The following is a 12846-nucleotide window of genomic DNA, read 5'->3' on the forward strand; positions in this document are numbered from 1 at the left end:
TGTGTGTCTAGTTCCCCTGGCATTTTCCCCTTTGTCCTGGAGATTCCTTTGTAGTTTTACACAGTTTGAGAGTCACTGATCCCAAGGGCCCCCAGATCTGATTCTCCTTCACAACATGGCTTATCAGAAAGGCCTTAATTTGGTTCCCTGCCTTGTATAGTAGAGAGGTTTCACCACCTGGAGCTCTTTACCAAGGTAACGTCTGGTGTCAGATTGATCATTTTTGGGTTGCAGTAGTTACACTCATGGACAATGAATATAGGTCTCCCCATAAAAATGTATTTGGGGCCTCTTTGTGTTATCTTTTTCATGATTATGGAGGATTGTGAAAATTAAAGGCATTGGTTTTACAATAATACCACCGAACATGGATACGTATCTGGATGAAACATACATCAAGATGACCTTTTGGTCGGAAATGGTGGGCGAACAATAGATGCAGCTTCTGCCCAGAGAAAAAAAATGTGAGGAAAACCCCATAGCCTGTCTCTTCATCCATTTTACTTCAATTTCTCCAGCATTCATGTCCAACCAGTGTCCTGTAACATGATATTGCTCATATCACAAAATCACTAGCAGTGGCTTTACGTAAAAAGATGGGGCACCCCTTGCAGAGTTTGAAGAAGGGCCCAGAGACTCCCATGTGACACAAATATTCATAGCCCTTGATCAGAAAGGGGCCCTGTTGAACGGTTTGGGGGCCCCTGCAGTTTAAGGGCCCACTAGTGCGTCAGAGGCTGTGCAGGTCTGTGTCACACCGCTGGTCTCTGTGGAGGGAAACTCCTCCCGAACCTGATTATTTGAAAATACAAACATTGGCAAAGTATTCGCATTGATTCGCTAAGGGCTGCTGCCCATCTCTTACAGACTCCAACTTTCCTTACTTGGCTGGGGTGGGACTTCGCCCCCCAGCCTGCACCACTCTTTCAGGGACCATCCACATGCCTGTGATCAGCGCTATATGTGGGCTGCGACACCTGCTGCTCGGTAGACTTGCCTTACTCGGCTAGGGTGAGACTTCGTCCCACAGCCTGCACCACTCTTTGAGGGGACGCCTACACGCTGTAATCAGTGCTATAAGCGTGGTGCAATGTACGCTGCACAGGAGACTTGCCTTACTCAACTGAGGTGGCACATCGTCCCCCAGTCTGACCATTCTTTCAGGGGCTGCCCACATGCTTGTGATCAGCACCATAAGCGCACTGCAATGCCCACTGTGTAGGAAATTTGCCTTACTCTGCAGGGGTGGTAATTCATCCCACAGCCTGCACCACTTTTTCAGGGGCCACCGACATGCCTGTGATCAGCGATATAAGTGCACTGTGATTCCCGCTGCATGGGACACGCCGGGGCCTGTGCCCGGGCCAAGAGCCGGTCCATCTGCACCCGTCATCGGTCGTAAGAGGCTGGGCTGGGTCACTGTCCCTTTTGTCTTCCATCTCCTGAATCTGCAGACACCATATGATTTGGTTTTGATGGTCCACATCATTCTGGTATGAGTTATAGGAAAATTGCAAGTAGCTCCACTTCGTGAGCTATGGTTACCGCCGTTGACTCCTTGCTGGCATGTGCAGCAGGAGTGATTTCTAAGGAAATTGCACTAACGAAAAGGAGACTATCCGAAGAAGATTACCTGCTGGTTTGTTTAACGTGCAACAGATTACAAGGGCCCTCTGACCCTCCTATCAAACTATTGACTTGGAGAAACCTGACAATATCTGCCCAGACCATAATGACACTATTCTATCTAACGAACCCCCAGTCGAAAAGAAAAAAGACAGCACTACGAGGATGAAAGCATTAATGGGGTCCAACAATTGCAATTCTAAACGTGATATACTGGGGGAGTTGCACCTGACTTGAACCTCTCCGACCAATTATAAGTTAGATCTGAGACAATTTTGAGGGTGCAATTTAAGCCTCTGTTAGATTATCCTAGATAGAATAGACACTAGACTTGTCAATATGAAACAGTTTCAGAGATACTAGCACTGTTTTAGTAGCAATGTCAGCATTCCCTGCTGCCCCTTCTGCCATGGGTGGTGTGAACAATTTGTGACAATATATTTACTAGTGTATCCACTGACCTTCAAGTGTAAATTTGGGTTCCTACAACCCCACCTAGTGCTCCCTTTCATACTATGGGTCTACCCATTGTTTGAGCACTCACTGTGAGTGACCCATTATGTCCAAAGAATTCAGACTGTAGTCTGAAACTTCAGAATGGGACCCGTTACATGACTCCCCCCAGCGTGCAATTTCACAATGAGTTAGTCAGAGATACCATGGGCAGGAAATCTAAAATCCTTGACCTGGCCCCAGAAGCATCACCTTATGTCATACCTTAAGCTAATGTACCCATCCTACCAACAGAATCTACTGAACCTTGGGACTCCCTGATATATAAGTCTTTGAATTGGGTAGGAAATAAAACAGGCTTACAGGGGGCCTTTTTGACGAGATTAAAATGGTGAGAAGAGTTAAAGGGAACAGAAGGGGGCCTAAAAACTTTCCTGGTGACTGCGCAGTTTTGTCTTTCAAAACTCCGAACTTAGTTGATCCCATTTTGTGTAGAATTAGCTCATCACCTGTGTCCAATGATCAAAAGGCTGTCCTACCGCTTAGTTACCTACCCACGTTCCTGAATTTCATCCTGTTGTTTCAACTCATAATCGTCTTGCCACGTAAGTGACATTAGATGGTATAGATTGACTTAGCAATAATCCATCTGAAAGTCTCCTACCTGGCATTGACCAAGCCAATGAGAATTGGGGACCTCTGTCTGACGTAAATCATTGTAATCATACACCAAGAGCCCCCCTTATGCGTAAGCAATTGGGCTAGTGCCTCTATTAAATACTCAATTATTAAGTGTACTCCAATTCAACTAAACTATAAGGTTTTATTTTAGAGCGTGGGAGGTGTTTGCACCAAGGTTGACCTCCCAGAATGGTTGGAATTTGAAACGCATTTTCTGATTTTATGTTTTTCATATTAATGGCTACCGAACAGTTCATGTACCAGTGGTGTCTTCTAAAACCGGTAGGGCAAGGGTGGTCTATGTACTTACATATCCAATGACTTGCCCTTCCCCATCATAACATCTGCGTTGACAATCATTCTTATTGATATATTGACAAATGGTCATCTTGTGCTGGTCAACCTTTACAACAATACACCATGAGCGATTTACAAATTTTTTTAGCCGGTTGGATTCAGATCTTGAGTCTATCTGCAAGAGTGATAAGGTAGCCAAATGCAAAAAGAGCAAATGATGGACAGAATGCTTAACAATACAATCATTATCCTCCAGTCACAAAGATCTGGGCTTAATCCATACTTTTTTAGCTCATCATGCCTCCCCAGTTTGGACCCAGCCATATGAAAATCAGTCTTGAACCTGCTCCTCATGGGAACAATACAGCCAGAACTGCCAAGCCAGGTCCTCTCAGGACCAGAAACAAGCATCCATCAATAGTTCTTTTTGTATTTATCGGCTTAAGCGGGAAGGGTATGCCCAGACATGGGACCCGTGTTCACCATACCACTGGAGTCAAGCTAGCCTGGCTGATGAGGGCTGCCACCCTGACACCGATCTCAGGATGCTTGTTCTCAGTCCATGAAGGACCTGGCCTGGAAGTTTGGGCTGGATGGTTCCTATCGGGAGCAGGGTCAAGACTAATTTACATATGGCTGGGACTAAACTGGAATGGCATGGGGTGCAAAAAACGTTGTATTTAGGTCCAAATCTCTTTACCAGGGGTGAATGTTTGACATTGTTCAGTATTCCGTCCATCAATTGCTCTTTGCAATAAGGTAGCCAGAATACTTTGGGGTGGCAACTTTAATACACAATTGTGCCCTTTACCATCTAAAAAGATTTGTGGCCTGTCGGACATCTATAATCTCGATCCATCTCACTTTATTCACAATGGCTATGGGGATAAATTGAATGAATTATTGTTTAAATATAATCTTGTACTCACTAATGGATTGTGTGCCCCCCAGCACTGTTCAAATGGACATTTAATAAAAGGGGCAAAAACATAGTAATTGACTATATTATATCATCTCATAATTTTTCTAAACTCTTCTTTAATTTTACCCAACATACCATCCGTTGGAATACCACTTTCTACAGAGCACAAATCTTAATTTTAGTGAATGGATGAGCCGGGGTAGGGTGAGGGGGGTAATAATTAATATTTTGCAGATCATTTTGAGATAACAACCAATAATGATCTCTGACTACGTTGCTCTGGATATTTTCCTAGAGAAGTTATAAAATAACGAGAGAGAGGCTTTTGAAACCTGTCTGAGGTTGAAATACTTTATTGTTTGATTAATAAAAATCATTACAATGGTGAACATGCTTCCATAATAAAAAACGTATATCAAGAATGGTTATTAAGATATTTACCTTTGTACCATCACAACGAGTAAAAAGATAAGATTCATCAGAAAATAATTTAAGATCCTATAAACCTGTTTTTTGTAATAATAAAAAGTATTAACTCAGCTAAACAGTACGACCCTTTTTTTAAAAAAAGTAATTAAAAACAGTTAAGAACCGTAATTATCCATTCTAATTTTATCATCTGCTAGGGCCACAGGCAGACATTAGTTATTAAAAGGCAATAATTAATAACACTGTAATGTGATTCCATGTTTGTGGTAAAGTTCCTGGTGATGCAATTCCATTTATATAATAAAATACCTGCATACAATAATTTGTTCCAGGGATACACAGGAAAGCAAGATAGTCCGTACGCCAGAGGCCGTGATCTGCTACTCTTGAGTGGTGCGGAAGAGTGTGCAAATCAAATGGAACAATGTGGGGCTTAATCTGTCCTTTAATAATGAACCGTTGATGACTTTCTGGCTCTCACTGTGTATACATTTTCTTGCTGTTCCTGTGACGAACTTGGTGAACCGGAAATTAAGCTGTGGATTCTCCGGGTTCATTGATGCAAGGATAGCTTGCCGGCACCTGCGAATGCCGAGTTTGTTCCATTCGCTCTTTAACAAGGTCTTTCGATCGTCATGGACTGCAGGACATAGACATTCCACGTGCTCGATTGTTTCTGTGCTACTCCCACACCCCCTGCACGTTGCGTTGGAATTTGCACAGCGCCATCTTGGCAAATGATACAGGAATGGCCATTCACCCATTCTGAGGGCCAAAAGTCTGACGTGTCTGACCCTTGCGACATTGTAAATGCTTTCCTAACTATTATCAAGGGGTTTAGGGATTGCTTAACTGACACCAGACGCTAGCCATAGCAAACATGGCTGGTTTGATTCAAATGTTCACGGGCCCACAAGAAACTTACAGCTGCTCTCTATAAACCCCCAAGGTGTACGCAGACATGTAGACTTGAATATAAACTAGGTCTAAAAATAAGAAAAAAGGATTTAAGGGCTGAAGTCTGGGAGTCTCTTATTGAAGCAAGTCTAAATAAAGATAGAACAGCATTTGGCATGTTATAAATAGACCACTTTTAAGGGGACCCAAGTTTCGAGGCTGCTATTACAGAACCCGATTGGGTGGCCCACCCTACCAAGATATACTCAAATCACAGCATTGGGAGTGATGGCTTCTGTTGATTATGCCATCACCATTGTGGACATCTCGTGCAGAGTTGAAAGGCTTTCGTTCTCACTAAATTAGGTCAATAGAGCCCTTATGGTCAGTAAGGGTGGGAAAGTACCAGGCCCGGACGGAATTCCTGTTACACTTTTTAAGGTAAATATTCCCCTTTCGGGTCCCTTTTTAACCATGGTGCTGGGAACATGTTGTAGTGCTGGCTTTTTACACACCTGGTCCGAGTCAGTAATTTTTCCTATCTATAAGAAGGATGGCAGGTCTAATCTAGCTTGTTATCGACGCATCTCGCTGTTTGACTCTCTGGTGAAAGTCGTGGATGTGTTTTATTGAATAGATTAGAAGAGTGGGCAGTTAATAATGAGATTCTTTCAGATCTCCAATATGGATTCCGTAGTGGTCTAGGCACGATTGAACAAGGACTAAATCTTAACCTTTTAGTAGGAAAGTATACCCTAGTTAAGAAGGGTCATATGTTTGTAACCTTTGTTGACAGATCCAGTACATCTGACTGTGTTATACATAACAAATTATGGCTAATCATGATGAAGCCTGGTGTTGACCCTCCTATAAAACAATTCTTGAGTGAACTATTCTCGGGGAGTAGGGCGACGGTACAGTATGGCCTAAACGAGGAATGTGCGCAATCTATTGGCATAGAGAGGGAAGTGAGACAGTGTTGTGTTTTTTCTCCCTTTCTGTTTACTCTACATATCAACAATTTGGGCAGCATTTTGGTTGAACACTGTAGGGACCTTTCGCAAATGGGCCAATGACCAATTCCAGTCCTCCCCTATGCTGATGATGTCGTGCTCATGGCCCATTCTTCCCTGGGTCTACAACAACTACTTACACACTTTGTTGATTACATAAAGGATTTAGATCTGTTAGTTAACTTGGACAAAACATTTGTGATGAAATGAGGAAGGAGGACATCCAATCGTTGCAGTCTTATAACAGGTGGCACTAACATTAATTTTACCTCCTCATTTTCCTATTTGGGTGTTCTGGTCGAGAAGTCTGGTTCTTGGAAACAGGCAATTTATTCCAGGAAGCTACTTTTATGAAAGCCATTACAGCACTGACTACCTTTGCAATTAAACTTGCTAAGAAGCTCTTGTGTGAAATGTTAACTATTTATAAAGCAAAGTGTTTGTCAACATTTTTGTATGGAGTGACAGTTTGGGGACACCGTAACATCCAACCTCTTCAAATGGTGGAGAAAAACTTTCTTAGAAAACTCCATTCCATTCCCAAGAGTAGCTCCTTGATTTGTTTGTCATCTGGAACTTGGGGCTCCATTTATATCAGACCCAGCTAGAATTCAGCCCTGTGATGATACTTTACTAAATCATAAGGTTATCAGTGATTGCCTTAGTTCGTCTGCACAAATTCCATGGTTGAATTATATTTAGCACTTTTGTACTGATCTGGGGCATGCTGTAAATTCCGATTGTCCTGACAGTTTAGAGTGTATTAGCAGGAAAAAGTTAAAGAAGGCTGGCACTTGTACGTTAGAGGATCTTAGATTGACCACTCAGCTCACTAAACCCAGGGCTGTTATGAATCAGATGATGCTGGTTACTTATGACATTCAACAATATCTTAAATTTGCACATAATCCTCAACATAGGTTTGTTTTAACTCGCTTCGGGGTGGATGTATCCCATCGTCTGATGATTTCCTATCATCAGTGATAGGTCAGATATTCTAAACAAATACCCCTGCGATAACCTCTCAAACCAAAGTGCTATGCATGTCTTTTTTTGTGCCCTTTTTACAGGTACATAAAGAAGGGAAACAACCATTACAATGCAGTCATTACAACACACTACATGTACAACGCAGTCATTACAAGGCAACTTGCTTTACATCGCATGCCATTACAACGCAGCCATTAGAACGTATGTCACTACAACACACACCATTACAATGAATTATAAGGTAAGTAATGGGGAATACCCCTACACTATCCAACACTTACCCTACTGTTGCACTCAATGGAGTGAGAATAGTATTTATTACACCTACACTATCCAACACTTACCCAACTGTGGCCCTCGCTGGAGTGGGAATAGTAATTTTTCCCCCTACACTATCCAACACTTATCCTACTGTTGCACTCACTGGAGTGGGAATAGTAATTTTTACCCCTACACTATCCAACACTTACCCTACTGTTGCCCTAAAAGTGTCATGCGTTGTAATAGTATGCATTGTAATGGAATGCGTTGTAAATGTAGTTTCCAAAAATGCCTTGTGATGGCATGCATTGTAATTGATGTCGTGATGTAAAAACTGCGTTGTAAAGGCATGCGTTGTAAATGTATGCATTGTAATATGTCATTTTCCAGAAGGAAAGCTTAATATTGCCTATTTTACGTGAATACAACTTGGCACAATGTCGTCCTGCCTACTTGGTTTTGCAGCCTTTACCTACTCTATCAATCTGTTTCAGTCTGTCAAGTTGCTTGTGCTAGGAAGCATTAAATCAACTTAAACCAGAAAAAAACACCATGCATGCCTTTAAAAAAAAAAAAAAACTTTTTCTATTAAACACATTCTGCTTCACAAATATTTTTAGAGTGCGGGCCAAACGTTTGTAATAGAGTTAATCCGTCAGTTCATCTGTTGATGAATGAAGGCAGCAACATGTGATGCTTAGGTTGACTTGGGATATGTATACTCAATGAATGACAATAAAGCATTGTATTGAAGTATGATTTATTTATTCTACAACGGCAATACAGCACAAGAAATCTTTTGCGAGCAGGTCCTAATGAAAATTCTGGTATGGACGGAAGAGAAACAGATCTAATCTCACCTACAAGCAGTTTTCAGGGTCCATACGAGTACCATAGACCAGGTGTTTGGGTTTGTATTGATTTTATGGAAATGGGCTTTAATGGTAAAGGACACTTGTATATGGTACTCGTGGATGTCAGATCTACATTTGATTAGATACCGCGGTTGAAACTGTGAGCAGTTGGAAGGAAATGGGGATGCAGATGGAACTGTCAAACTTGGTAATCCGCTAGCATGAGGGGAACTTTGCACAAGTAAGGTGGGGCAGTGAAGGCAAACTATTAGAAAATATTGAGGTTTCCGAAGGGGGTTCGCCAGGGATGTGTTTTAGCCCCTACAACAATTACGCTAAACAAGAATGGAGTAAATCCTCTACTTAACGAGTGCAATGGAGATCCCCGAAATTGTCAGGACAGCAAATACCGGCACTCTTATTTGCTGGCGATACCTTGCTAACTTCAAAACCTCCCATGGGCCCACAACATGTCTTGAACCAGTTTAGAGAGGTGTGTGAAACATATGGACTAGAAATAAATCGGTCTAAAGCCAAACTCATGACTTTTCGCCCACAGAAGTCCTTTAAAGGGATAATTAAGGTTGGATCAAGGAACCTCGAAAAGTCTAGGAATTTGACTACTTAGGAGTATGGTTATCAAGTAATCTATCTTGCACAGCCCAGATCATGAAGTGTTAATTGACACTTCAAAATGTAGAGTCTACACTTATAAAGAAAATAAAAAAATCTATTTACCGGCAAACAGCCCCTATGCTAGATATATATTGTGTCAGAGACCTTGGTTCTTCCCTATTTAGGGAATAACTCTGGGGGACAGATCAAAGCAGTGATCTGGAAATAACAGAAAACAAGTTTATTAGGGCAATGCGTGCAATGCCAAAGAGCGCTCCACTTGTACCAATGCACCTTGACCTAGGTTGAACAAAATATAACTCTCATTGCTGCTTTAAAGCAATTAGTCTACTGGGTTAAGATCTGGACAGGGGAATTGCAGATCCTGATTAAACAACTTGCCCTACATGTCAAAACAATGGACAAAGAGACATTGAGCCCATGGCTTAGGTATGTTAAGACATGGTAGCTTAAACTGGGCCTAGAAGAAGTCTGGGTTAACCTAGAAAACTTGGACAAAGGCATGAATGCAAAACAGTCGAGATCCTGGGCCTTTACCTTGCAGAATTGGTTGTTTACTATGGCACCTGATACTTTAACAAACTATTTTGTAGATTTTAAATGTGTTTTAACTTATGAACCTTTCTAGGATCGTATAGAACCCAAAGTAGCTAGGACATTGTTTTTGAAATTTAGATATGGAATTTTTCCAGTAAAACCAAAATAGACACATAGTTCCACTTCACCAGGTTGCCTGGTCTCTAATCAGACCTTGGAATCTATTGAGCATTTTATGTTCTTTTGTCCTGCTTACATGAAAACCATGAGCAGATGGATAAAGCCAAATTGTCGGCTTTTATCCATAACCGGTCCTAGGATGCTTGATTCCGGTCCAGGGAAGACATGGCTTGGCAGTTCGGGCTGGACTGTTCCCATGAGGCACAGGGTCAAGACTGATTTGCATATGGCCATTTCTGAACTGGGGAGGCGTGGTGAGCAAAATAACGATGGATTAAACCCAGATCTGTGACTGGGGGTGAATGTTTTGCCAATGTGCAACATTCCGTCCCTCATTTTGTGTGTTTTGCTATCCATAAATTGATAAACAGACGCTATATGTACTTTTTGATCAGAAAATACTGAATGGCTGTGTTCTCAGTTTCTAGATATCTAATGTATCCAATGAAATACACGTCTTTGATAACAGAAAACCATTAACTGTGCTCTAGTCTTATGTCATTATGAGATTCCAATGCAATGAAATGAGATTGTGGTTTTATGTCTTTCTGTATTTTAATCCCACGTGGTATTCTAATCTATGAAATAGTTTTCTTATTTTCTTAGGGATGGACATTTATTAGCTGCTTGCTTGTTTCGATATACATTCATGATAGTAATATTTTCACTAAGGTTGACAATTGTCCTTGAAACGTTTTCCCTGACTGCTGGAAAAAAATAGTTACTGTTTTAAAAGTTTTGAATATTGTCATATTTGATCTTTCTATATTGTATGTATTTAAATGGTTTATGTATACATACTTGTTTTGAAATGACCATATATTGATCAAATAAAATACTACCACTATCACTACTTCTGCTACACATTATACTGAAGCATGAGATATTTAAAACATTATCTGCAATTGTGCAATTGGTCATTGCAATTTCAGCCAATCAAACTTGCTGAAATCTACATCCACAGACACATTTATTTAATTTATAAAGTTTTATATAGCGCGAACAAGATCCCAAAGGATATCAGAGCGCTTTACATTAGGAAGGAAAGGCAGGACAATAATGTAAAAACAACAACAGGTAGGGATAAAAACACGAATGATCATAGATTACACGACAAATGCCACAAGGAAGTTATATTAAACAATTGTACAAGGGTAGCGAATAAGGGGCATAGTATGTTGTAAAGAAGTGTAGTAGTAAATGATTGTACCATGGAAGTAGGAACAATGTCATTGGGCAGGAGAGCCTAGCCCACTTACTGAAGGAATTTATTCATCAGGAATCTTTTGACTTCCAGTTTGAACACCGTTGTTAAGGAGATTCTGCATACTTCCGGTGGTAGAGAGTTCCATATCTTTGGGGCAGCACCAGAAAAGGTGACAAGTTATATTTTTGCTAAGGATAAGTGCTTTCAAGAGGAAAGTAGTGGCACTTCTTGAGGCTCTTACACCACAGGATAGTTCAAGTTTTTGTTTCAGGTACCTGTGAGTATTGAAGTGGATGGCTTTGTGCGTCATAACGGCAATCTTTAACATGCTGTAAATTACACAGATCAGTTCTATATGAAAATTGGAATTGGATGTATTTACTGTGTTTAGTACCTAACACATCCCACTGTACCCGTACTTACTGAATGAGGAAAATACCTCACCCCCCATCCAGCACTTATACAAATGGAAATTACCCCTTAAACATTTTAGGTAAATAATTTCACCACAGAAGAGTATAGGTGAAATACACAAATGTTAAAAATTTGTGAGCGGCAAAAGCTGTATCCTACCCATGACTTTGTAAGCAACTGTGTCATTTTCCACCCCCCACCCACACACCCACGCACTGAATGCAGCTGCTCACAAGATACCTAAATAGATTTCATGTTGCTAAAGTGCTGATCACGAGTAAAGGAATGCAGGAATAAGAGATAACAGGAGAAACATGAGAAAGCTTCAATGGCGGAGATAAAATACTTAGAAAATGAGTGTTCAGTGAGTGTCAATCATTCTCCATCTGCCATTGCAGTTAATATATTTCTGTCTAGTACTTCTTGTAATGTGACCCCCTGAGCAGAATATAATAGTGGTCATGAAGGATGGCGCTAGGTCTGGCTGATGCAATTCCCCTGTCCGCTGGTGGGAGGACATATTCGTTAATAGGTAGTTGACGGGCAGCCACATGCATGGATTCACAGCGGATAGGCACCTACCTGACATGCAGTAAATGGTTTTATCCTCCAGAGGAATGGAGGGATATCCAGGACGGAGATCTGAAGGCTGAAGGTGTTCCCTTTGAAATGCAACAACTTTGGTTCTTCCAGGAGCTGCCCGCCCTGCTGCCTTTCATCAGAAACCACTTCCTATAGCGGGGCAGCGTTAGACAGAGGGGAGTAGAGACGGGGGAATGAAAAAAAAAAAAAAGTAGTCAGCAACATGGCAAAATCAGTAATGAACAAAATATCAGGAATGAACAAAAGCATTAGGAAATGTTATGATTATGATTGAACAGCAGATTTAGTATAATAGAAGGTTTGGGCATAGAACCCAAAATATTATTTCATGAGTGGTGTGAATGAGTGCACAGCCACATAATTAATTTTAGACTCACTGAAATGTAATAACTATGGGGCATATTAACAAGGGATGGCGATAACATTATCGCAGCTTCAGCGCCCGTTTTTGGGCAAAAAAACGGCGATAATATTATCGCAATATTATCAAGGACACACTAGAGCGTGTTTCTTTGACTTAGCGCACGTTTCCAGTACGCCTAACTTCTCATATCTAATGAGATGCAAAGTGAGTGTTAATGGCCGTACCCCTGAGGAACTCCCTTGTAAAATATCGCGAAATGTACATCGCAATATAAACAAGGATGCCCACGCATTTTTGCTGACGTTAGTTTTTGCAGAAAACCGCGGTTTTCGCCAAAAACTAACGTCTGCAAAAATGCAGACTTAACTATTCCCAACAATGGGGGTGGATTATGCTGATATGACCACAGGGTCGTATCAGCAAGGTTATCGCCATTTTCCATGGAACATCGCTGGAAAACCAGCGATGTTCCATGGAAAACA

At 41.2% G+C, this 12846-nt stretch overlaps 1 protein-coding gene across 1 annotated transcript in view; it reads right to left on the reverse strand.

Moving 5' to 3' along the window:
- Positions 1 to 12846, reverse strand: part of UNC5D (unc-5 netrin receptor D) — a 1316579-nt gene that overhangs the window by 85434 nt on the left and 1218299 nt on the right. The window contains exon 14 of the mRNA XM_085634460.1: positions 11980 to 12129. Within this exon, the coding sequence (XP_085490586.1) occupies positions 11980 to 12129 (150 nt within the window). The remainder of the gene's footprint in view (positions 1 to 11979; positions 12130 to 12846) is intronic.

Source organism: Triturus cristatus, chromosome 11 (genome assembly GCF_964204655.1).
Source record: "Triturus cristatus chromosome 11, aTriCri1.1, whole genome shotgun sequence".
In the NCBI taxonomy this organism is placed as follows: domain Eukaryota; kingdom Metazoa; phylum Chordata; class Amphibia; order Caudata; family Salamandridae; genus Triturus; species Triturus cristatus.